The sequence below is a fragment of the Ammodytes marinus genome, assembly GCF_949987685.1.
Source record: "Ammodytes marinus genome assembly, chromosome: 6".
Lineage (NCBI taxonomy): Eukaryota > Metazoa > Chordata > Actinopteri > Uranoscopiformes > Ammodytidae > Ammodytes > Ammodytes marinus.
Window position 1 is genome coordinate 4,426,194 of NC_137235.1, and position 25,774 is coordinate 4,451,967.

Sequence of the window (25,774 nt, forward strand, 5' to 3'; positions counted from 1 at the left end):
CCAGTGAATTTTACTTTTCTTTTCTTTTTTGGTTTTCTTTTAGAGCAGGGTGGAGAAAGACGATGACAACTAAGTGAATAAGAAAACAAGTTTATTTGAGAATGCAATAAATATTGTATATTTACATTAAGGAATACGGTAATCATAGTTATTGATCTATTTTTGATGTTGTTGTAAAAAGCTTGTAATATAGGAAAGAGAAATGATTATAACAATGTTCCAGTTGGTGATAGAGCGGACTCTCTGTAGCACTTCTCTGGATGTCTGGCCATCGGGGGGGGGGGGGGCGACTGAGCGGAGTGAGGATACCGTAGTCAAGGTGACACACCTGATGTCTCCTCCTGTTCTCACCTCACACACTCTCAGAGATAAAGAACTGACTCCCTGAGGTCATTCCATGTTAATCGACCATGTTTTTATCATTTGAAATCATTTCAAATAAATGTGGGGAAAAAGGGTAACTGATGCACTGTGGTTTGTTTTATTATTTTGTTATTATTGTTATTATTACTGTGTTGATGGTTTTCCTAAAGGTAATAACAGAACCGTGTCATTGATTTATTTTCTATAATATTGTGTAAATGTGTCGATGGTTGACCAAGACTGAGAGCTAATAGTTTAAGTCAGCAATTCTGGAGAACGCTTGTTGTCAAAAAATGTCTTGTCAATCTGTGTAAATCTCCCCATGACTGTCTGAGATGAAAAATCTAATGTTAATTCACAGCCTAGGCTCTGTAAACGGGCATGTAAACACCTTAGGTAGCAACATGCCTGTGACTAGCTGACATCCAAGTTTTATTCAGTTCATACTTGAGTCAGTCAACATTTGTGCAAACTTTGAAGAAAATCTCTCAAAGCGTCCCTCTTCAAGTCACTGCTATTTTTCACAGTCTAGAGGTTTTTAGTTGGTAACGTGCCCTCTTAACGATCCTTTTAACCATACGCAATTCAATGTCATTATATATACATTGTTTTATATTAGTTTCATATGCGATTTAACAAAAAGTGTCCCGAAATAGCTGATGTCATCATGTTACCCAATATTAGGCTACATTAGGGAATATGGTAATCATAGTTATTGATCTATTTTGATGTTTTAAAAATATGAGTTGTAATATAGGAAAGAGAAATGATTATAACAATGTTCCAGTTGGTGATAGAGCGGACTCTCTGTAGCACTTCTGGATCATGGACATATAAAGAAACTTCTGGATGTTCTGGATGTCTGCCAAGTCATGGACAAATAAGGGAATGGGTTTGGTTTGTAAGTGAATGAGTGGAAGGAGAATTCTTGATAGAAAGCCAATCAGAGGCAGAGTAGGGCGGGGTTTAGCTGAAATGCGCGGGAAATCGTTGACGAGGGCGGGACCATAGACCGCATTTGGTGGACAGTTTCATTTATTTTTGCAATGCAACTGACGAATTTCACCATGTTCTGCTCTGAAAGCTTCAGAACCAGGTAGGCTGTACAAAACAATTTGCTTCATAGTTTTTTTTTAAGTTGTCTTTTAATTCAATTTAATGTGTTAGCTGTTATAGGCTAAAGCTTGACTCATGCTGCTCCAGGTTGTTACAAAAAATATAATTGTATTATTAACATTTTAAGTTTGTGTGGTTCATGTTCATTGATAACTTTTACAGTAGGCGTAAAGCTGAACCAGCAATGGAGTGGTAGTCTACTCTAACATGCAGATTTTCATTTTCATTTAACTTTTATTTATCCTCGAGAGACCAATTGAGGGGTGACCCTCATTTTCAATGACGTCGAGTTCATGGATGGATCAATAAGTAGCCTAGGCATAAGCAGCTTGCAATAACATACGTCGAAAGAAAAGTAAAGGAAAAGGGTGTCTGTTCTATTTCAGCAACAAATCACAGCAACATGTTAAAAAAAAACATGTAGCCTAAAACGAAGAAAAGTACAGTCGATTATTTGGGCTTGCTGTCTGCATAGAGTTTGGGTGAGATCCTGTTGCGTGATCGTTCCACAATCCTTCTTTTCTCGCGAGATCTGTCACAGTCCCGTCAGAAAGCATGGAACTGGCGGGGGACCTATTATAAAACGAGAAAACTCGCGCGCGAATCTTAAACCCTCCCCGTCCCATGCATCACTTTAGGAAGCTGTTTGCGGAAGTGTGTGGCACTTCACTTGTAGCTTAGGCTATATGTCCATGCTTATAGCGTTCTTCATTAAGTATAGTTTACGAATTAATCGTTGAACCCGTTACAATGAATCAAAGCAGTTTTTTCTTGAAGATGATCGTGTCAGTGCTGATTTTACGCTTCCATTTATCGGTTGTCGCCGGTAAGTTTAATGTCGCCCTTGGCAAAAAGTTGTTAAACTTTGGATATTTACGTTAGTAGGCTATATTTTTGCAAGCCTATTAATAGCCTACCATTAACATGACGTTTTGAGCAAGGGAGTAGGTTTGATTTGGACATTGGTGGGGTCCGTGGGATATGAAAGTGCTTCCTAAAGTTGATAGGTTTTTTTTGTATTCGCAATGATAATTGAAAAAAAAATCAATAAATCGGCTTAATTAACATGTTTATAATGCATATCTGAATATCAAAAGAGAATATGCATTCTGTAATGTTATAGGTTAAAGCAACTAATGAAAGAAAATGAGTCAACTTAGAAGAGTTTTCAACTTTACTCTGGTGCAACTGAATCTCATGACTAACATATTAATCATTATTGAACCTCACCTGTGAATTTCCAGCCTCTCTTCCATCTCCTCCAGCCTCTCCTTCTCTAGCCTCTCCTTCATCTTCTACAGCATCTCCTCCTCTGTCTCCTTCTCTATCCTCTCCTCCTCTATCTCCTCCAGTCTCTCCTTCTCTATCCTCTCCAGTCTCTCCTCCTCCAGTCTCTCCTCTAGTCTCTCCTCCTCTATCTCCTCCAGTCTCTCCTCCTCTATCTCCTCCAGTCTCTCCTCCTCTAGTCTCTCCTCCTCTATCTCCTCCAGTCTCTCCTCCTCTAGTCTCTCCTCCTCTATCTCCTCCAGTCTCTCCACTGTCTGTCACCTGACAGAAGTATGTTGATGCATGACATATGAACAGATATATTAGGGTACATACATGGGTAGACAAAATGTTCACACAATTATTATGTTTTATTCCCCCAAAATATATATGTATAAAATCACATGAGCATCTGCAATGTGCTTGTTGTTACTGTACATGAGAGGGAAACCTTGAAGGAAAATAAAGGTTATTAAATTTAATTAATGTTTATTTATCCCAATTTTTTTTTTAAACCATTGCTCCCTTTCCACACAAATAAAACATGAAAATAATGGTAGGCCTATACCTTAAAATGCGGATCTCTTTGGCATTATAGCCTATGCTGACTAATAATCAATATCAGTATTGTTATGGCTCTAAAATATATAACATTTTAATTAACTTACACGTTCACTTCCAAAGAAGTCTATTATGTCCAGTTTTCGTTTCTTCGACATCCTACACACACAAACACACACACGCACGCACGCACAGCACGCGCGCACACGCACAAGCATAAAACACACACAATTATAAGTGTTACTGCAAATGACATCACTGATATTAAAATCCGTCTCGCTGACGTGACCGAAGGCAGAACTTACACTCGCAGATGCAGATATTAGCTATGCACTGAGGCGTCCTGTTGCTCCTCCTGTCTGGGACTAGCAAGTTGCCGGTAGCTTTTTTTTTTTTTTAACAAGTAGATGGAGTGACAGCGGGGACGGCCAATCAGGTTGAATATAGGTTTGCGGGAAACCGCTACAGCCAATCAAAGCGCGATAGTTGTTTAGAGGCGGGACTTCTAGCAGAGACTGATTTTTAACCCTTTGTGTACTATAATTATTGCCTAAACAATACGGACAGCGGGTGTATTATTGGTAGGGACTACACAGTAGAGGCTGGATTTTGGTAGGGTCGGGACCCTACCGTCCCTATATAATCCTACGCCCTTGGTTTTGAGTCTAACCTGGGTATGCTTTGGCAGCCTATATTTGAACTTTAATCAACGTCTGTTACACTTTGGATAAACATTTTGACGTGTTTATTGATTGTTATTACCGCAATGTTTACAAAATGGACACCGACCGCTCGCCCCTAGGCCTATGTTGTGGTCGATGCTATTGAGATTTCTGTCAATGACACTGTCTGAACACTTTAGTTGTTATGTTATCTTTTTATTTTGTGTCGGCGTATTTTCCTAAGCGTCCTGTATTTTTCATCTAGTGTTCATGTCATCCAATAACATAGTGTAGCCTATCTACTTGGCTAGATAGGCCTACAGCACGATTAATATTTGAAAGGCTTTTAACATACACAATATTTATAAGACTCACAAATGTATTAGCCTACTGACACATATGTAGTATTTACTTTTTAAAGGGATGTTTTCTTTCATTTGTAATTAATGAGGTCAGAATGATGTATGAGGTCAGTTGTCAGAATTACCTTTTTTATTTACATGTCAATCAATCAATCATTATTTATTCTACACAGCCCTTCCAAGCAACCAGCAGGTATGGAAACTGCTTTACAACAAGAAACCGTAAAATCAGAAAAGCTTACATGAAGGCAGGAGGAATATGTCACAGAATTACTGTGTAATTGGTTGTTACATTATGGGCAAAGAATTGTTATGTTTTGGACTTTATTACATTATCGACCAGTTATTACATTTTGGTTTTCTGGTTACAATGCTTTTGGAGTGGACAATTTCCATTTTAGGAATTGTTGCACCTATTGAATTGGAAAACATCTTTGTGATTTAAACGGTGTGGCTAAATGTTAATGTTTGTTTGTTTCCACAGGAGAGCAGGGTCCGGATGTGAAGGAGTATCGTCTTATTTGCCTGAATCAGACGATCGTGAAAGAAGATGACGTCGCACGGATTCAGTGCGTTCTGGATCCCCCGCTCAACCTGACGGCAGCCGATGTGAAGAAAGACTCCAAACTCATCATCTGGATTCGAAATGGAATCTCAGAAGATACTCATGTAGATGGATACACAAACTGGAGTCTGGACATTAAAGACCTGAGCAAAGGAAAGGTGACCCTGTCGATCTTCTCAGTCCGGCTTTCTGACGGTGGAAAGATAGAGATCTACATCCCATCACTCTATGTCTTGAATTACACTGACCTCATTGTTGGTAAGCATACTCAGTTTAATACAGTACCTTTGTTTTTATTCAAAATGTATAATAATGAAACTACATGTAATACAGAACTGTGTTGTTTGTGTTTGTATCATTATAAACAGTGAAGAAAGTCCAGGAGCAACATGGTGGAACAAATGATTCCAGCTCAACCGCCCCTCCAGAGTCACATGATGGTAAATATCTTTGAATATTTCTTTGATGCACTTTATCCTACTATCTCTCTGACTACAAGACAATCTGACTGAAAGCTTGTTTTATTTTTTACGTATACTAATTTGTATGTTATGTGTTTATAGTCTCTATTTCAATAAAAGAGAAAAGTTCCACGAATGCTTGTGTATGCTCTGTATTATAGTTCTCATGGGGGGGGGGGGGGGTAATCTGTATGGGCTGGTTAGACTCTTAACAAAATTGGCATTCGTGGTTATCTGAGAAAATCGGTGCACCGCTAGTACAGGGTAATGTAGGACTTTTTTAAATCTCAAAATGTCTAATAATAAAGAACTTTGTTTTTGTATCATTATAAACAGTGAACCAGGACAAACATGGAGGAAGAAATGATTCCAACACAACCTCAAACGATCATGGTAAATGTCTCTCATTATTTCTTAGATGCACTTTATCCTACTTTCTCTCTAACTACAAGAGAATCTGACTGAGACTTCAAAACATTTATTTTCTTTTTTAAATCACAAACAGATAGATAGATAGATAGATAGATAGATAGATAGATAGATAATATTGTCATTAAGTTTGAGAAAAAGCAACACATTGAGTCTGCAACTGTTCTTAACTGAATATCTTCTCATTTTATTTCAGACGGTGAAAACTGGAAGCATGTCATTCCCATTGTGATTGTTTCCATCTTTCTCCTTAGAGTTTTAGTGTTTCTGACTTGGCCGAACATAGGAAAGATCCGTAAGTTACAAAACGAATTCCTTCACCAAAGCTTTAATTCACAGACATACCACCAAGCCCTGATATGTGACCTGACCGTCTTACTGATGTATGTGTTCAGCATTGTCTGTAAACAAACTGTTCATGTTTTCATAGGGGAATGTATCAACATGATCAGAGGAAGGATGGAGCAAGGAGCAGAGCTGGGCCGTCCTGCTGCAGACGAAGTGGTTTAACACCTTCTGCTTCAGTTTGGCTGTGTAAACCTGCATACCACTTTAAAGCAGGACAGTCATTCTAATGTCAGCCGACCAGAAATCTTAATGTAATGGAATCAGGGATCTTTTTTAGCTCTTTTTATATTAATCATGTCAGTCAATCTCTTCCATCAACTATGTTCTACACTTTTTACTCAAGACCTACATATTTCAAGATGAATATTTATTTTAGACTGAAGTGTGAGTGAAGTTTTTTGAGCATGATTATTTAGTGTATCAGTCAAATGGAAATGTTACACTATAATGTTGTTGTTGTTGCGGACGTGTGTATGAATTTGTAAAATTATGATTTATCCTTTGAAGAAATATTTAATAATATAAGAACAGTGTTTCCCATTGTTGATTATGTATTTTTACAATCATTGTGCCAGAGAAGGACTGTTAGCTGTCCAATTATGCACTGCTAAAAGGGACACTGATATGATACTGAGCTCTGGACCTAGTCAGACTACTGTAAATCTCACTATGATGGATTATCCTCTCCTGGTTTTTAACACTATTTTCACTTTTTATGTCTCCGGTTTATATGAAACCAAAGTTGTTGTTTTTTTGTAAAGTGGAAATCAGTTTTCTGATCTTTGAATTTACTTGAATGTATATTTGTCTATTCTTCTTCTGGAAAAATAAGGTCTACTGCATGTTCTGTGTGTGACGTCTTTCTCTATTTAAAGTATTTGAAAGTTTGCCTGTAAAAAATCATTTGTAAAATTAAATCACATCAAAATTGTACCGTTTTTCTTCATTATATCTGGATGGATATCTAGATAGACAGACAGACAGACAGACAGACAGACAGATAGATAGATAGATAGACGCTTTATTTATTCCCAAAGTGAAATTTCAGTGTTGCAGTAATAAATTACATTAATCACAAAAAAAACAGATTACTTAAAAAACTCTCAATAATAACAGTAAAAATTACAGATAAATATAGTAAAAGTATAAATTAAAGTTGTGTCAATACATGTTGATTATTTATTTTTCCATGTCTAAATGTAGCTTATACCACAGGACATGTAGGCCAAGGAAATACATTGATAATAGGCTAAAGATTTTAACTTCATTGTGATAGTCACATTACACCGTGGAAGTATTCCAATCCTTTAAAAAAAAAGAGGTAAAATCATAATTTAACAAAATAAGTAACAGTCCTACATGTTAAATCTTACAAGATAACAAAAAAAAGTGCACCAAGATGTTACACAGACAGACATGTAGCACTTGCATGTTACACCTACATATAGCACTTACATGTGGCCCTTTGTACTTTGGTTTATTTGAAGCTAATGTAGGCTACTGTTAAGTGTGATTCTTGTCCTTCATCAGTTTGGACCTTCATGGTTGATTGCACTTGGAAGTCGCTTTGAATAAACGCATGAGCTAAATGAAATGTAATGTTATGTATTAGCCTACAGAAGCTACTGTATTTCTTTATTATTTATGTCTATGGTATTGGCAACATGAAAAGAGAGATTTCCTTTCTATCACATGTATATCCTATAGAAAACAACATGAGTGGGCTAATGGCTACTAATACATACCAAAGAAATGCTCCTTAGGGGATAAAAATTAAGTTGTCTAAAATTATTTACATTGCTGTATTAGCATTTACTATAAGTTCTTCTTTTACCACTTTAAATAGGATACGTTTAAGCGTGTCACCTTCAGTAACGTCACAAATAGTGAATACGTGTATACAATCATGATTATATTATTTTATCAAGACTCTTCGTGGTAAAACCCATAGACTGATGAATTTTCAAAACAAACACTGAAGTTCCCGGGAAAAAAAAAATCCGCTAAAACAGCGTTATGTTAAAACTCCCGCGTATGACGTAACATCCGTCCGGAGCAGCTCTTAACCAATGAGAATTCAGAGGGGCTGTTGCTAAGTGCCGGCGCAGACCAATCAGAGAGCAGCACTGGATCCACAGCTGTTCTAGTTTCTAGTTTTCGGCGCCAGTTCGAGCAGTACACGGAAGGAGGCAGACGGATTGAGACGCTCAGAGGGGTTTAAGACGAGATAAAAACACTCTTCCCTCATCTCAGAAGACTTCAAACTACTTTTAAGACAGGTAACACTTTCACCAATGCTTAAATCTAACTGCTAACATGTTAAATATGATGTTAATGTCGATATTTAAGCGACTTTATGGAGACGCGCCGACTGCTGCTTTGGCGCCAATTAACATACTCACTGTATTCTTTTGTACTGCGGGTTTTATTCATGTAAAATTAAAGAATGGCTAACTTTAACAATCTCAAAACACGTATACGTTATAGTTTTTACTGCCACGCTACAATTTTAGGCTAGATCTGATGTTTAACACGAGGTAATATCGAAGCTGTGGCATTCAATTCACTGTAACTTTATTGTGATCTCTGTGAAAACAAACGTTGGTTTGAGTAACTAAATGTCTGAAATAAAGTGACTGCCCAATATTTAGCAAAAATTATTTAAAGTGTCTCTCAAAACCACCAGTGCTTAATATAGCTTTAAGTCGGGTAGTATTTCACTTCACCACAGTTGTCCAGTCCATGTGTCATTTAGCTATACAGTGCTGTACGTATACTTATTTTATCAATGTGCCTTCAAATCTGTTGCTCTGTGCATTTCCACTTTAAGACGAATACGTTATGTTAACTTGTTTATGTCACCACAACCTTTACAAGTGTTTCTGCAGATATTTTGAGTCTAAAATTCAAAGTTTCAATATTTTTAAAATATTGTACAAATGCCTCTCGCATTAACGTCACACATATCATGATGGTATGATCTTTCTGATATGGTCGCATTGTATTATTTAAGTTGCACCTTATTACAGGTTTTGGCTTTTTATTGGTCTTGAATGACCTGAAAAACAAGTAGACCATCTTTCTATCTCACTGGACCAAGGAAGTCACCTTTTATGCTTAACTGTCTCTAACTCAAAAAAGTAATTGATGTGGGTTTTCTATTTGTAAAATCGGTCTCTAATGTCATCCAGAGTGGCTCTAAATCTGATTTATGAAGCTGAAAAACTTTATTTGTACAGAAACAGGTTTACAAGAACCAAATAACACAGATTAATATTACAACTCAAATCAAATCAAAAATAAATCAAAAAAATCAACTGAACATTCTACATTACTGTTTCACTTTTCTAATTTAGTACAAAAACCTAGTGTGTAACCTAATGTCCACACTCCCCTTTGGTTAACCACAGATTATCTCACTATGTTTCAGATCAGCTCCCGCCATGCCCAGCACACGCTCCCAGGACCGGGCCCAGCCCACACTGTCATTCCCTCGCCGTAAATCCTGCAGAGTTCCACCGAGCTCCAAGGCCAGATCCCCGGCCCCCTCCCCCAGCCGCCCCGGGCCCCAACAGAAGCACCTCAGCCCGGCCAGGATCGGACCACTGACCCCGGGAAGACATGCGGACAGACCAGCACGGCTACTCTCACCCAGACGGCCGGCTGAACAACCACCACCTCCACCCCCATCACCGTCCCATAGTCTGCAGCCACGGCTCCCACTCAGCCCACGCAAACGCACCGGTAAGACCATCCACACAAGACATTGAGGGATGGGAATATGAGCATGAAGGCAGACGTTAAGAGCAGTGGATCAACACACAACATTTGAGTCCTTCCCTCCTCACTATATCATTATAGCGACATTCACTCAATCTTAATGTATGTTTTATTAGATTCTACCTGCCCAATGTGATGTCACAGTTCCTCTTTAAAATCCTCACCTGGATCATTTCAAATCTTCTGTATTTTTTCATTCTTTCAAGGTGACGAGAACGGCTGTAACCTTGGCACGGCCCTGCTGGGTTCCCCTCCTAAACAAAGCAGACAGACGCTCTCTTCTCCCCGGAAGCTCTTTGATGAGAACACTCCCTCGTCCCCCGCTCGCCGTCGGTTACTCTCTCTGTCGCCAAGGAAACCGCTGTCTCCCGCCGCCGGCCCGTCACCGCGGCGACAGGAAACGCCCGTAGGAAGCCCGAGTCGCACAAACTCCCAGAAGAAAGCGCCGGTCGCTAGACTCTTTGCAGAAAGTAAGAACATAACAAAATCATTCTTTATTGATTTTCAAATCAAATCAGTTTTATTTGTATAGCCCAATATCACAAATAGACAATTGCCTCAGTGGGCTTTATATTCTTACAGTATGACATATTTACAATATTTTCCAACCATTGTTTTGTTAATCTATTGAAACTATTGTTTGGTCTGTAGAAAGTAAAAATGCAGAGACCTCTTAAGTATTTTTTTGGTCACCCAAAACCTGAACATTTTAAGCTATATCACAGAAAATTTAAACTTTGAAAACTGTTTTGCCTGTGATTTGTACCTCCACCCAGCTGTATATTGTTCTAATTTCCCTCCCTCTCTCCCTGTTCCCCTCCAGAGTCTCGGTTCCAGTCAGTGAAGCAGGCGTTACACACGGCCGTCCCAGAGCGGCTTCTGTCCCGGGACACAGAGCGAGGATCCATCCGCTCCTTCCTCCAGGACAAAGCCCTGCAGCGTCTCCCCGGCAGCCTCTACATCTCTGGGGCTCCGGGCACCGGCAAGACGGCCTGCCTCAACTGTGTGCTGCAGGAGATGAAGGTAAGGTCACCGGACAGTCACATTCACTGCGTTAGTAGGGCCACATGAAATCAGTTTTATTTATTTCCAAATTCTGTTTTATTAAAAATAAAAAATCACCAATTTTTTTTTTTCTGTATTTAATTTTTCCAAATTAACTTATTAACTTTTTACCATTTATTTTATCATCAGAGCAAGTGTCTCATCAATGTCCATGAATAAATCTTGGGTGGTTATGCAGTGACACCTAGTGGAGACTTTGTGTCACTGTAGGGAGCTGTGAATATAACAAGTGCTGTATAGTGCAAAGCTTTACTACTGTACTTCGATTAAATGCTTTATAACTATAATTCAGAATATAAATGTGTCTTTTGCTTGTCATAGTTCTATAATTACTCACTCCTAGAAACGAAACAGAATTAAAGACAACCTTCCGCTCCCCCTCTTGTCCTTTTGCTTTTAAATGTTTTATTTCTATTCATATTTTACATTCGCTTTTCTAATGTCTATTCTATACTAGATGTATTTTAATCTTGATGTATTTCATGCCACTCTAAAGCATTTTGAATGGCCTTGTGTCTGAATTGTGCTATATGAATAAACTTGCCTTGCCTTTTCATTAACCATTGTGTGTGTCTGTGTTCTTCCCCTCCAGACTGAGCTGTCTTCAGTGCAGACTGTGGTGGTGAACTGCATGAGCCTCCGGAGCTCCCAGGCTATCTTCCGTCTGCTGGCTGAGAAGCTGAGCGCGCCGGGCGGACACAAAGGACTGCAGAGCTTCCTGACTGCCCCGGGACCCGCTGTGTGAGTAGACCCCTCCTCTCTGGTTGTATTGGACTATTTATATGTATTTCTGTTTTGAGTACAATTATCATTTTTGTTTTATTCTATTAACGATTGACAGCATTTGAAATTTTAAAATAACCAATTCAAATGTTGTTATTTCCATTTCCATTAAGTAATGTAGAGATGCCAATTTAACAAAAGTTTGTATCTGTGTCTTAGGTTTTTGAAGATCTGTATTTTCATAGGGTCAGGGTTAGAATTATTTATTTATTATATAATTGGCAAACAAAAAGTTCTGCAATAAATTGGTTAAAAGGTAAACTGATGAGATAATTTACAGAAAATGAAGCATTTGTATTTATGATATATTTATTTCAATTGATTGAATAAGACAACCGCTGGTTTTGGCTTTGGAAGTTTTCTGCACCAAAAAAATGACATAATTAAATGCGTGCCTCTGCCCCCTTCAGGCTGCTGGTTCTGGATGAGATGGATCAGCTGGACAGTAAGTCTCAGGACGTCCTGTACACCATCTTTGAGTGGCCGTATCTGCCCAAGTCTCGCCTCTGTCTCGTCGGTAAGAACCAACAATATAAAACAAACATGTTTACTGCAATTAAAGCCTGTGACTTGGTTTATTTTTGTGTTTTTCTTACTGTTTGTACATGTTTGGAGAGTTATGTGTTATATAATGCAGTAATTATTTCTGTGTTTACAGCATACTTTTACTATATTTTATGTCGGAGAATATTATTTTTTATCTTAATTTCATGCTCGCACACAATTTAATAGTATAATATCCAAGTCAAGACATTTAAAGTACTGATGGAGAGTTGTCTTTTATACAATGCAACAATTGATTATTTCTGTTACCACTTTTTTACTCTTTATTTTCATGTAATTTAAATGTGCAATATCCTGTATCAGTTAAAACATTGAATTCTTAACATAGACATTTCTTATTCTCTGACTATTTAATTATCTCGAGTGCTGACGTGTTGTTGTTGTTGTTGTTTCTCCAGGTATTGCCAACGCTCTGGACCTGACCGACCGCATCCTGCCCAGACTACAGGCCCGGCCTCACTGTCGCCCCCTGCTGTTACACTTCCCTCCCTACAGCCGCCAGGAGCTCACTGCCATCGTACAGGACCGGCTCACACAGGTAAACGCCTTTCTCATCTCTACTATGAGACTTTAAACTGTTTTTCTGTCTTTTTTTAACATATACAGGGGCATATTACAGTCTCAAACAACTATACAATAACATATATACACTTATAAGCATCAACACACATGCTAAATAACCCTATTCCTGGACTTTTTCCATCTCGTTTCTTCACTAGAGTTTACTATGAGACTGTTGTATTAACGTGTGTGTGTGTGTGTGTGTGTGTGTGTTTCCCCTCAGGCGTCAGCTGAAGGCCTCCTTGATGCCTCTGCCGTTCAGTTCTGCGCCCGCAAAGTGTCTGCGGTGTCGGGCGACGCCAGGAAAGCTCTGGACATCTGCAGGTATGAGATTCTAACTTAATGATCTGTCTCTAGTCTAGCTTCAGTCGACTGATGGAAGATTTAGATTTAATTCAGATAGAACTGTCATTTTTTTTCACAGCAGTATGATGACATGTTTAAACAATATGGCAAGTTCCAGAAAAGTTCTAAATCACTTGATTTTTTTTTGTCTTATCAGTTTTCTCAGTTTTTTTAGGAAAAAATGTTAAGAGTTTAAGTAGGAACATGAACCATTTAAAGGGGGAAAAAAAAGGTTTTAAAATGATTTGGAGCATCTTGATGAAATAATAAATATCTGTAAATCTTATTTTCAGGAGAGCTGTTGAGGTCGTGGAGTCTGACGAGAGAAAGAAATCATCGGATCCAAACACTGAAACTAAAGGTGAGAGATGCACTGAATGATTTCTGTTCTTCATTCCACTACAGTGAACACCAGGACATGAGGCAGTTGTCATTGTATTGCTACAACGACATTTGTGTTGGTGCTCTCATAAATATAGCAATACACACAGTTACAATCACAACACATAGGGCAAAAAGAAATACACACAAACAGGAAAGAGATAAAAGTGTCAGTATAAGCTATTTAAAGAGCCGGCAGTTATAAATAAATAAATAAATAAGGCGATAAGTTAAAGTACTGTTCAGTATTGCACATTTGAGTCCTTGTCAGTTACTGTGAAGATGTCGACAAAGTAAAAGAGTTCCTTTCATGTGGAGCTACTTTAACTTTCAGCTCATCTTCTTTGGCTCATTTATATAACACGAATGTTCCCTAACACTAACTCTTCTTCTCTCCCTCCTATGTGTGTAGCATCAAAGGTCAGCCTGCCCCAGGTTGCGCGGGTGCTGTCGGAGGTTTACGGCGACCGCATGGCGTCGCAGTGTGGCGGGGGGACGGACGGGGAGAGTTTCCCCCTGCAACAGAAGCTGCTGGTCTGCTGCCTACTGCTGCTCATACGCAACGGCAAGAGCAAAGAGATCGTCCTCGGCAAGGTGAGCGAAACAAGCTAACCTGGAAAAGTTTGGTGTGTTGAGGGGTCAAGCACTTATACTGTTTAAGTGATGTGTGATGTCATGACAGACGAGGAAACAGTGGTGTTAAAAATCTTATTCTTTGCCGTTTTCTCTGTGTGAAATGACCACCAAATGTTGTTGTTTTTTTAAATTTGGTGCAACATTTAAGTGTTAAGAACTATTACATTGTAGCTCCAAAGAGCTGTCTAACCAACTTTAAAGGTGGAGTCAGAGATTTTTTCAAAATTAGTGAAAATCTCCCACACAATCCAATCCCTCTCCGTACAGAAGAGAAAAAAAAATATTCCCTAGAATCACTGACTCTTACCTTTTTAAACGCAACCCATTCTGCTCTTGAATATCACTGCAAAGACATTATAAATGCACATCTACAAGAAATAAAGAAATTATCAAGCATGTCATGTGTAAACGAGGTTGTAATTTGACGTTGGTGTGTGTGTGTGTTTCAGCTCCACGAGGTGTACAGTCGTCTGTGCGCTAAACGTCAGGTCTCGGCCGTGCCTCAGGGAGAGTGTCTGTCCCTCTGCAGTCTGCTGGAGAGCCGAGGAATCTTCGCTCTGAAGAAAGCTAAAGATGCTCGACTCACCAAGGTACGTCACCATACATTACTACACAATAGACCGTGCTTACACCATACACTACTCCTTTACTTTGACCCCTTCCATTTAGAGACACCTTTTTATTTATTCGGTTATTTATTTATTTATTAAATTTTTCAGTCCTTGCTTGTGTTATCATCTTTTTATCCCCCTGTACTTTTGTAAAGTGTCCCTGGGTTTCTTGAAAGGTGCTATATAAAACCAAGATATGTATTATTATTATTAATGTAGCCGCACTTATATTAGTGTGGTTATTGTTCTGTACTGACACTGAAAAATGACATTATTCCAAAGGGTCTTGTTTGTAGGTTCACATTTAACCCTTTCATACATAGTGGTCACTACAGTGTTCAGCTGTATAATAAAAACCAGAGCATAGCCCGCCCCATCTTAACCAACATTTCTGTGAAGTTAACCAAACTTGAATGACAATATATTTTACATTGGATTGATAAATATGCCTAGCTCTTTTCAGATGCTTTACTATCATGCAACTAACTCCCCAAATGACATCATTAGAAGGATTTAGTGGATTTGGGTTTACAGTTACACAGGCTTTAACGTTTTGTTTGTTTGTTTGTCTTCTTGCAGATTTTTCTGAAGATTGAAGAAAAGGACATTGAAAACGCTCTGAAGGATCGAACTCTCCTTGGCAGCATCCTGTCCGCCGGTCTGCCCTCGTGACCATGTATCTAATTTATTATCAGATTTTTAAGTTGAACTTACGAACCAAGCTAGTTTTTAAATGGTTTGAATTTTTTAATTCTCGTTTTTGCTGAGAAACCTGTACAGATCTTTTTTTCTTTTTTTTTTTTTTATGAAAATGTTTCTAAAAAATATTTTTTGCTCGTTCTGATGTTGATGCTGCTCAGCTTCTGAGTTGTTGAATGATGTTGAACTCACATCAGTTATAAATTAATTAAATATTTCAGTATTTTGTTTCAGTTTAGATATGAAACAGTTCCATTTTTATGCTGTAAATAAACAGATGTACAGAGGTTTTAACTGGGTTTTCTTTTTTCAATCTTTTCCACCTAAAGTCCAGAGAAATGACCAAATGCAACAGAACTAAACGGATCCCAACTCTGAATTAGTTTCTTGTTCATAGAATCACCATGCAATACATTATAAATATTAATCAATCCTTTTCTTGAGGCCTTTCTTACTGATGTCCACAAGAACCAAAAAGCCTTTTCTTTAAAATCACTACCCTGACAGCACATTTCATATAGTAGTAAATTCACTGACAAATCAGAGGGATTTAGTGCCACCTTGTGGAATCTTTACAGTAGTTTGCAGATCAGTGCTGCCAAACCCAGTCCACACCATAGATAGAATATAAAAGGTCCACACATGCAAATTCAAAATATTAAATGGGGGTTGTCCTGTAGTTCTAATCTTACTATATCATTACATCCTATAGTGATTATTTCACATATAAACTTGGTAAGGCCTCTTAAAATAAAAGAACAATTTGCTGTTTGTTTTTAATGGCTTATGACTTGGAGCCATAAGATCAGGCTCCCTTTAAATACCTTTAATTCCCACATGAGTGAACACCTTTAATAAGTCGGACATTCTGAGGAGTCCGTGAACGCAGCAGTGGAATGTTCACCTGAGCGGCTTCTCTGATTGGATTAAAGGGTTAACGGCGTCTCTACAGCAACGGTCAGACTGAGCCAAGAGTCAAACCATCAACCATGCTCCAGTACAACCACAGCTACACAAATACTGGATATAGGCTGATAATGTATCGTAATAATTTATATATTTGGTCACAGGATATTTTACTGCTTAAGTGAAGTTTTTACTTATTAATATATAGACTGATATATAGTATGATATATGAACTTTCACATGACCAAACATGTTTTTAAGTATGTATTATGGTTGTAAAGAACAAGATACTATATGAAATTAAATAAATGAAAAGACTTTGATAGGTAAATCTGAATTACGTTGATAAAAGTGAGATTTAATTCCATGTTTAAATAATACCACACCATTGAGACAAAAATAAACTATTCAAATATGATTTTTATTCACAGCAAAGTGGATGAAAATATATATATTGTGCATGTTTTTTTAAAATACAAATACAGCGACCAAAAATGTAAACAAGATAAAATATTCAAAAAAACGTATGATACATTTTTCATTTCATATCATGTTCAACCGATAAATAAATCACACTCAACTCAAAGCTTTGATAGAGATACAGCAAGCAAACAGTGCATTTCACAATCTCATCCTCACATATATTAATAATTAATAATAATTTATATTTTAGTGCCTGGGTTTTAGCTTAAAAATGTTTTTTTCTGCTCAACAAAAGTCTAAATATCTTCCTGTGATTGTCGGAACTTTCGGACTCTCAGAAAAATAAATCAAAACACGCCACAATGTACACTGAGTATTTAATGTGTGGTGAATACTCTCTCTACCTGAGACACATTTTAATATATTTTTTTTAACAATAATCAAATAATTGAAGGATTTATGTAGTCGTCATACCTACGTAGATTTTAGGAACGTCATGACAACGTTTTTTTAATTTGTTTTTTTAAACAGGAGGACTTTGAATAAATCTTTTGAAAACATAAATTCTTAAAGCTATATTCACTGCATCTTTTAACATCCACAAACATTGTTCAAACTCACAGAACTTTTCATTGAATTTATTTTAAATTCTTGGTTTCATAAGATTCCAAATATACAACGGCTTGTCGAAGTGGAATTTTAACAAACTAGATCAACGCCTATAAAGTTACAAATTGTTCACACCAAAAAACATTAAAGCCACAATAAGTAAAATACTGAGAAATATAAGACGTCATATTTCTAGTGTTGAGTCTTGATTTTTGTTCTTAAAAAGTGAAATAATATGAGATAAATAGTACTCTGAGCTTTCTTAAACCCTTAACGTAAATATTATTAAAGATGATAAATTGATGCATTTGGTGTTAAAATAAAGTTAAAGCACAGTTGTTGTTGTTCTAGAACTTACCTTGTTCAAAAAATCAACAAAACATTCTCAGTGTATTTTATAAGCATTCAGTTTGAAACGTAATGTACATGTACTTCATGAACATTAGCCCTCAGTTTCATGACATCAACATGTATTTACAATCTTTAGTGACATCAAAACAGTCCACAGACAATCAGAGAAACTGGTGAAACAACATCAAAACTTTCTGTCTGTTCGATTGGATGGAAACGTGTTTAAAATCTATTAACAAGGCTCTAAAAAGTCTTAAAAATACATAAAAATGTATACTATACCGGTTTTAAACATTCACCCTTTTATTCCATTTCAACACATCACTGGTTACAAACGCCATCTGAAACTGACTTCATATTTACGAGCAGGAATGTGTGGTAACGTTTTTATATTTAACAGGTCTATTATTCTCTGATATTTCACAATGTAATGTGGAGTAATTAGCCATATAAATTTATTTAAATCCAAGTAAATATTTCTTAATTTATCTACTGTTTTACAAATATCTTAGTTGTTTATTTCGATGAGGTGAGTGTTAAATATAAACAAATGTTTACCAAAATGTAAAAGTTTATTGGACTACATACAAAAAGAAAAAAATCCTTTAACTGTCTTGTCTTGTGATTAATTTAACCAGTTTTTGACGGACTTAATACATTGCAAAACTAAATTAAAATACATAAAATGTTATGCTTAAAAACAGTGACTTTGCTCTTTACCTAATTTTAACTTTTTTGTTTCATAAAATTGTAAACATTTATTTTAGCGTTGGTGAAAACTGGATTATGAAACTGATATTACTGATAAAACAAATATCTTATAGTAGTGCATCTTAATTAAGCTCACAAAAGTATAAGCAAAAAGGCTCAATTCAATATTTAAATAAATAATGTATTTTTGCATAACAGCCATAAGAAGTTATACGCTCAAATCTTCCTTATATAACCTACTTTGATGTATTGGTCCTACTGATGCATTAAGAGGAAACAGTTCTGCAATTAATTTATGTCAACAAAAAGCAGCACCATGTAAACATTGAATATTAGCTGCATATTACTGTGTGAAAAAAACATCACAAACCAAAATACTTAGATATAGTTTTTAAATAAAGTTTTTGTCAAATTTTATTCTTATAAATATTGTAATTCTATGATATGAACTATATTCTAATTTAATCTTGATTCTTACGATTCAAAATAGTCAAATATCAAAAAATACAACATTTTGGTCCCTTCTGCATTTTGCTGCCTCTGAATCAAATCAGCTGCCTTTGTGAACGAGAACTGAAAATGACTAAATAATGAACAGCTCAATAAAAACACGTCGGTGTGTTTGGAGAAATTAAATACATTCAAATAGTGATCCATTCATAGTGTGATTTGAATACAAAGGTTTAGAGAGACATAACTCTCTCTCTCTCTGATGATTAAAAGGTTTAAAAAAAAAAGGTTATTTGTTGAAAATAATTTCTGTATCGCTGCTGCCATATTAAAAAAAATTAAAAATAATTCATTAATTTCATCCACAATTCTAATGTTTATAACGATACAGAAATCCTTTTGCAGACATGTTGGACCGAAATATTTTTTCATCAGAGAGAGAGAGTAATGTCTTTCTAAACTAGGTTGACCTAAAAAAAGAAATTAGGAAAAAAAAGGTTATCTTTTGTGGGTTTTTTGGAGTGTAGTATGTTTGGTCAGGGGCTGTGTTTGAAAAGCCCTACTAACGTCCTCCCTCCTACATACTCAACATGTATCTACTCCATACTGTCTACTTAACGATCGATTGTGTATGCGAGGTTCGTCGGACCATTTACACTGAAGTATACAGAAGCAATAAAGAATTTTTTTTTAAACGTCCATGTCGTTAGAAAAGATGCAATGCATTGTGGGGCAGTTGAGTGGGGAAAGTATCCTATCCATCCATACACAACATTTTCCCAGAAGAAAGTACTCATCCGGGCATTTCTCGCCTACACAAACTCGCATACAGAACCACAACATACTCAAATTGACCTCAAAATCAGAATGAGTAGAACATTCGTAGGGCTTTTAGTATGAGCAGGACGTTAGTAGGGCTTTTGGTATGAGTAGGACGTTAGTAGGGCTTTTGGAACACAGCCAGGGTCCCATGTCTACCTCAGCCGGGCAGAGAAGCAGCGCATGTACTCAGTCGTCCAGCGGTCGTCCACCACAGTCAGCTGGGACATTCTCAGCTTCTCCAGGTCGGCGGAATGCGCACGCCGACGCTCCGGATTGGAACTACGCTTGTCTGACTGTCTACGTGTCTGACAGCAAGCGTCAGATGTGTTACTCTGAGAGGGGAAAGAGAGGGAGAGAGAGAGAGGGGTTAGGGGGGGAGAGGGAGGGAGAGAGAGATGGAGGGAGTGAGAGAGAGAGGAGAGAGAAGACGGAAAGGAGAGGTGGGAGAGAGAGAGGAGAGGGAGAGAGAGGAAAGAGAAAGAGTGAGAGAGAGAAACAGAGAGGGGAGGAGAGAGGGATGGGTGGGAGGGAGAGCGAGGGAGAAAGAGAGGAGAGAGAGAGGGAGGGAGAGAGATAGAGAGAAGGGGAGACAGAGAGAGAAAGAAAGGAGAGAGAAAGGAGATATTTCCGAAAAGCACACCACAATGTTTTATTATTAATGTTTGGAGAGTGTTTGGTGACACGGCTTCACTTCTCTGGTGTCCTGCGGTCGAGTAGCTGTGTTATACAGCCAAACTTTTTACTTGTTCACAAACACTGTCGGACAATGTTAAGGACTGATAAAAAGTGTGTATGATTTGTTTAAGCTAATAAACTATTTGTACAGAAAACCACATTAATTACTTTGGGTTAGAGATATTTTAGTTAAAAACATGACTTCTTTGGTATAGTGAAAAAGGAAGAAGATTCACTTCAAATGTTGAAATATATGTTTAATAACCAATAGAAGAAAAAAAGACATTTATTATTTTGGGTTAAAGGTATTTTAGCCCAAATCTTTAATGAAACATTCAAAATTATTTTCTCTGCTGCAAGAAATAAAGATGTTTTGCAATTTGGTATGTTATAATTCTATTTCGTTAGATTTAAGACTTTTTAAGACTTTTTTAATGCAACTCATTATGATTAATTCTATAAATGATTTTAACATCTTTTCAGACTTTTTAGCAATCTTCCGGAACCCCGTTTACCTCAGCGTTTTGTGCCTAATAAAGGTTCTGCCTCTGTGTGTATTTTAAAGCGTTTTCATCGAGACAGACACTCACGTCATTCTGCGTCGTCCTCTGTACCTCCGTGTGTCTCTCTGTCCAGTCCAATCGGCTGGAGGGTCTGCGTAGCTCCTTGCTGCTGATTGGTGGTTGGCTCTTTGCTCTGGGCGGTTTGCGTTCTGCGGGCGGTTTCTCGTCCTGTGAGCTGTCTCCGTGTGCGGGCTCAGAGCGCGGCGTGCGCTGGCGGCGGTGGCGTTTCTTTACCGGCGGGTTCTTCGGCGGTTCTCCGTCAGAAGACACCGGACCGTTGTCTGACGTTGTGATGTCGGTTGGTCGGCCGTTCACTGGAGGAGCCGCCTTCACCGAACCAACGCTCGGTTCATTCACACCGTTTTCTAAAACTGAGACACAAGGAACACTGAAGGTTTAAGAATACACCAAGATTTTTTTTTTCATTGACATTCTTATTGTAGGCTGTTGAAACTTTTGTTATTCTATTATTTTATTTTATTTTTATTATTATTAGAACCTGGAATATCTGGCAGGTTGGAGCATCATTTTCAGGACACATTAACATGAGTTTAACATTAGTTTTGCCTTGACTAACATCTCAGATCTCTGAAGATTTGTTATGTACTGTCATATATGAGAAAGAAAAGCATCAAATTATCCTATTTCTGTTCAGTATTTTTGCTTGAAAACTGACTGAAATAAGTAGTCAATTATCTAAATAGTTGCAGATTCTCTTCTAATATGCAATTTTGTTTTCACTAATTTCAGTGTTTCTTATGACTAAAGTAAGTATTTGAAGCAGTTGTGAACAATTCAGGTCTTACGTAGAAGTGCCATTCTGAGGAAATTCTACGTAATAAATATCTGATTTGAAAATATCAAATCATATTGTTGAATGTTGTATTTAGGCCTTTAACAATGTTGTGATGACATTTAGAGGTGTGACTCACTCTACAGCCATAGAAAATGTTCTTAGAGACACAAAAGGTATTTTATATCTGAACTCAGAGAGTGAACAGCGGGAAACTGTCCATCTGATCACTGAACCTTCTGTCAACAAATATTTTTAGCTGCAGCGTCTCCTGAGGTTATAATGCGCCTGTGGCCCTCACACTGTCAGAGAGACAATGGATCTCCTCCTGGGAATCTCACAGATTATCCCCAAAATATTCCTGCAAGCGACAGAAGAGCTGGTGCAAACAGGACAAGAGAATAATACACAGACGGTATTAATTAAACTTAAAGGGCAACGACTGTGAGCATTTGGTTTTAACGGTGGAGTCAGCGATTCTGGAGAATGCTTGTTGTCATATACATTTTTGTCAAAATCAGTGAATATCTCCTCACGATCCGCTTTGTGTGCGCTGAAAAAAAAACTGGTGTTAATACACAGCCTAGGCTCTGTAAACTGGTAAACGAAGGGTATGTGAACCAAGGTGGCCCGTAGTAGCTAGAGCAACATGCCCGTTTACAGCTAGGCTTTGTATTAACACTGGATTTCTTTTCAGCACACACACAGTACGGACAGGTAGCGTTCACATAAAATTCACCTGGGTTTGATGCACCGTCTCCAACCACCGCGTCACTCTCTCGGTCCTCAGCAGGTGCTTTGCGCCCGATGGACGTCCTCTTGTCTTCCTCCTGGGACGTTGGTATCGTAGGTAGGGGTGGCGGAGGGGGGAGGGAGAGGGGGGCGACTCGGTTACGGGTCAGCCTGGGCGTGGACCAGCCACTGGACTCAGAGCAGCTGTCCCAGCCCTCGTAGATCCAGGGCTTGTGGGAATGCTCCATCACCCGTCGCGTCAGCCGGTACTTCAGAGAGTCCTCGTAACATTTGGAAAACGTGTCCCATCGCGGATCCTTGAACTTCTTCATGTACTCCGTGCGGATTTTCTTGGTTACCATGGTTGTGGTTGCTCTTTGTTGCTTGTGTCTGGTTCTGGGAATAGCATAGGAAGAGACAAAATAATTAATTAAGAATAGAGGATTGCCCCAAAGTATGATGAGAATTAGGGAAAAAATAAATAATAATATTGAGATGATGGCTGTTAAAGATGGTTGTATATGAGAAACATACAGATAAACACCTAAATGGTCATTTTGGACCTTTTATTTATACTAGTATGAAAGAAGACATGTTATGGAAGCAAAATAGCCAAACATCTAAAAATGTACCAGTGCTTGAAAAAATCTATGTTTTTAGTTGCATTGTCTCGCCATAAGACTTTTTAGGGTTTAAGGATATGTAAGAACCCTGAAAAATGCTGATGAATAAAAATCGACTAATTTGCAGGATTTTCAAAAGGGAAACAGTGGTGACGTAACTGGTTACAGGTGTCATCTACCTGTAGGCCCCGCCCCCTCGCTCCACAGCAGATTACGGTCAGAAGTGAGGGAGGATTGAGCCTTATAATCTTACTACTGACCGCACTACAAGTACAACTGACTCATACTACATGGCCACTAATAGCCCGTAAGGAGCTCTACCGCCTACTCACACATTTCCTTTTTACATTATTTCATTATATCTGTCTGTTGTCTGACTGTAGTGGAAGATAAACTACGTTAATTATTCAATCATCTGAGCTGAGCTACATCTGATCCAAGGACAATACCATTACCATCAGATTATTGTCAAAAAGCTAATTAGGCCTGTAATTGATGATTTATTGATGTATTTTTTTTTTCATTTCATTTTGAAGGCAAAAATATCATCTTTTCAGAATGTGTAGTTCTTTAAACACACAGCAAAGATAACATACTACACCTGTTTGTGTCTTGTAAATATGGAGAAATTCTATTTAGTGTGTAGCCTAAATGGTCAACCAGCCAATTATGTTATTATGATATTTTATTAGTGTATTTTTTTCTCTGGTCTTATTATGAAGGCACACCCCAAACTATCATATTTTTTTCTTGATTTAAAGCCTTGACACACATCAGAGGTAAAATAATACACCTGTGTATGTCTGTTAAAGGTGGTAAATGTTAATAAATGTGTGAATTTCAATTTTCAAATGACATTATTCGTGTGAAAAAAGGCAACAGTCGCATTTTGACACTGACAGCCGTTACACAGACGTTACAATCACCTGCTCCTTCTGTATAACACGGTGAGGTGTAAAAAATGAAATGTTAACGGTTCAGGACTGGTTTTATATTATTTCTAGATATTTTTCTACTCACCAAGACCTCATTCCAGAGGGGTGCGGGTTGATTTTTAGACCCAGTCTGTTTCTTCAGACCCCCGGACACACGACGACTGACAGCGGACACCGAGAGCTACGAGCTACAAGCTAGCTATCGCGTACAAGACTGCTTCCGGCGTGTAGCTTCAACATAAAACGGACAGAAAAAATAAAAATATCAAGTTTCAAGTTGTATTTTTCAGTTGTAGCTGTAGGCTCTTTATATGTCCATGGCTGACACCACACATCGCAATATCTACAATGTCAATAAGCCTTGATATGCTGTATGAATGTGGTGAAAAATATATTTTGGTTTAAGTTACTAACGCACCTCTGGTCAACTGCATGATGATGGCCCAGCTGCAGTAGCCTACTTGTAGCATACTATGTAAAATGACAACAAAGTTGAATGAAGTAAAATTGATAATATACATATATATAATATAATATTATCATTATTAAATATAATTATTTATATGAAAAAAGCGACATACTTTTAAAAATGATGTGGAATATTTAATGTTATTTTAAATTTTTGCCTTTATTTTGAAAACATATGTACTTCCGATGTAATCCTGACTGACCCCAGCGAGCTTTGATGGAGCAGAGTCATGAGTGCGAGAAAAAAATTGTAGTGTAAATTATGATTTCCCCCCGTCAAGATGCAGGAACCGGACTGCGCATGCGGATGATGATCTGCCTCCATCTGTGCAGTGACGACAACAGGTGAAACGGATTTACCTGCTGAGAAACAGAGGCACCAGACTTTAAACTCAATAAAACTATTAAACTGTAACAGTGTCTGTTAAAGCACTACTACTACTTCAGAATGAATGTCATCAAATAACATGTTGACGTCCGAGTGAGGTCATCAGGGGCCTGTTTCAGGTAGCTGGTTTTACATACTCTGGGTTTAATCATACGCTCTGAGTTGGTTAACTCAGAGCGCAGGGTTGATAAGCAACTCTGGGTTTTCGGTTTCAGAACAGTGGATCAGCGTTGGGTTAATCAACTCTGAGCGTGTTCACTCTGGGTGGAGCGTGTGCATAAAAGCCATCGTCAATGGATCGCTGATAACATGATTCACCATGGAAACAGAAGAAACAAATGATTGATCCTCCCACTTCTCCACTTCTCAAAAAAGAAAAAAAGAAATCTCCGCTCCTCCCACTAGAGTTAGAAATATTAACGAATGAGTTTATGGTAGCCTATGGAGAAGAATTAACGGGATATTGTCTCATAACTCTGATCTAATCTCCTCGGCAATTCAGAAAAAAAACAGAGTAAACATTTTTTGTCAAGATAATCATTTCGCTTCCGTATGAGAAGCCATAGTCTATTTTAAAAAGTTACGCATATCAGCTGTAAAGTAATAAAGCTGGCGCGGCACAGCATTGCTTACAGTGCCTAAAGCCTACTGTGCAGTAAACAGAACAGACTGTCGCTTCTTTTAAATGGGGAGTGAAATACATTAACGTCAAGACACATTAGGTGACAGTTTCCATTGAAGAGCCTGATTGATTTATTACCAGATCC

The 25,774-nt window shown here is 37.8% G+C and overlaps 3 protein-coding genes across 3 annotated transcripts; 2 read left to right on the forward strand and 1 right to left on the reverse strand.

The window, feature by feature from the left end:
- Window positions 1-2,212: 2,212 nt before the first annotated feature.
- LOC307252348 (uncharacterized protein) lies at window positions 2,213-7,048 on the forward strand. Its single transcript, XM_080029994.1, has 6 exons — window positions 2,213-2,305; window positions 4,815-5,153; window positions 5,264-5,335; window positions 5,693-5,749; window positions 5,982-6,080; window positions 6,216-7,048. Exons 1-6 carry the CDS (start codon window positions 2,230-2,232, stop codon window positions 6,293-6,295), a joined length of 723 nt encoding a protein of 240 aa, XP_079886120.1. The 5' UTR covers window positions 2,213-2,229; the 3' UTR covers window positions 6,296-7,048.
- A 1,251-nt stretch (window positions 7,049-8,299) lies between these two features.
- On the forward strand, window positions 8,300-15,740 carry cdc6 (cell division cycle 6 homolog). Its single transcript, XM_080029208.1, has 12 exons — window positions 8,300-8,412; window positions 9,564-9,877; window positions 10,120-10,383; window positions 10,737-10,936; window positions 11,571-11,719; window positions 12,172-12,278; window positions 12,724-12,863; window positions 13,110-13,210; window positions 13,525-13,592; window positions 14,025-14,206; window positions 14,698-14,838; window positions 15,439-15,740. Exons 2-12 carry the CDS (start codon window positions 9,577-9,579, stop codon window positions 15,529-15,531), a joined length of 1,746 nt encoding a protein of 581 aa, XP_079885334.1. The 5' UTR covers window positions 8,300-8,412; window positions 9,564-9,576; the 3' UTR covers window positions 15,532-15,740.
- A 4,242-nt stretch (window positions 15,741-19,982) lies between these two features.
- Window positions 19,983-24,300, reverse strand: ccsapa (centriole, cilia and spindle-associated protein a; the record flags this gene model as incomplete). The annotated part of the gene is made up of 4 exons (XM_080029894.1): window positions 24,237-24,300; window positions 22,601-22,989; window positions 21,096-21,439; window positions 19,983-20,162 (listed from the first exon to the last, which is right to left on the reverse strand). The coding sequence occupies exons 2-4, from the start codon at window positions 22,953-22,955 to the stop codon at window positions 19,983-19,985; spliced, it is 879 nt and encodes a 292-aa protein (XP_079886020.1). The 5' UTR covers window positions 22,956-22,989; window positions 24,237-24,300.
- Between the last annotated feature and the right edge of the window lie 1,474 nt (window positions 24,301-25,774).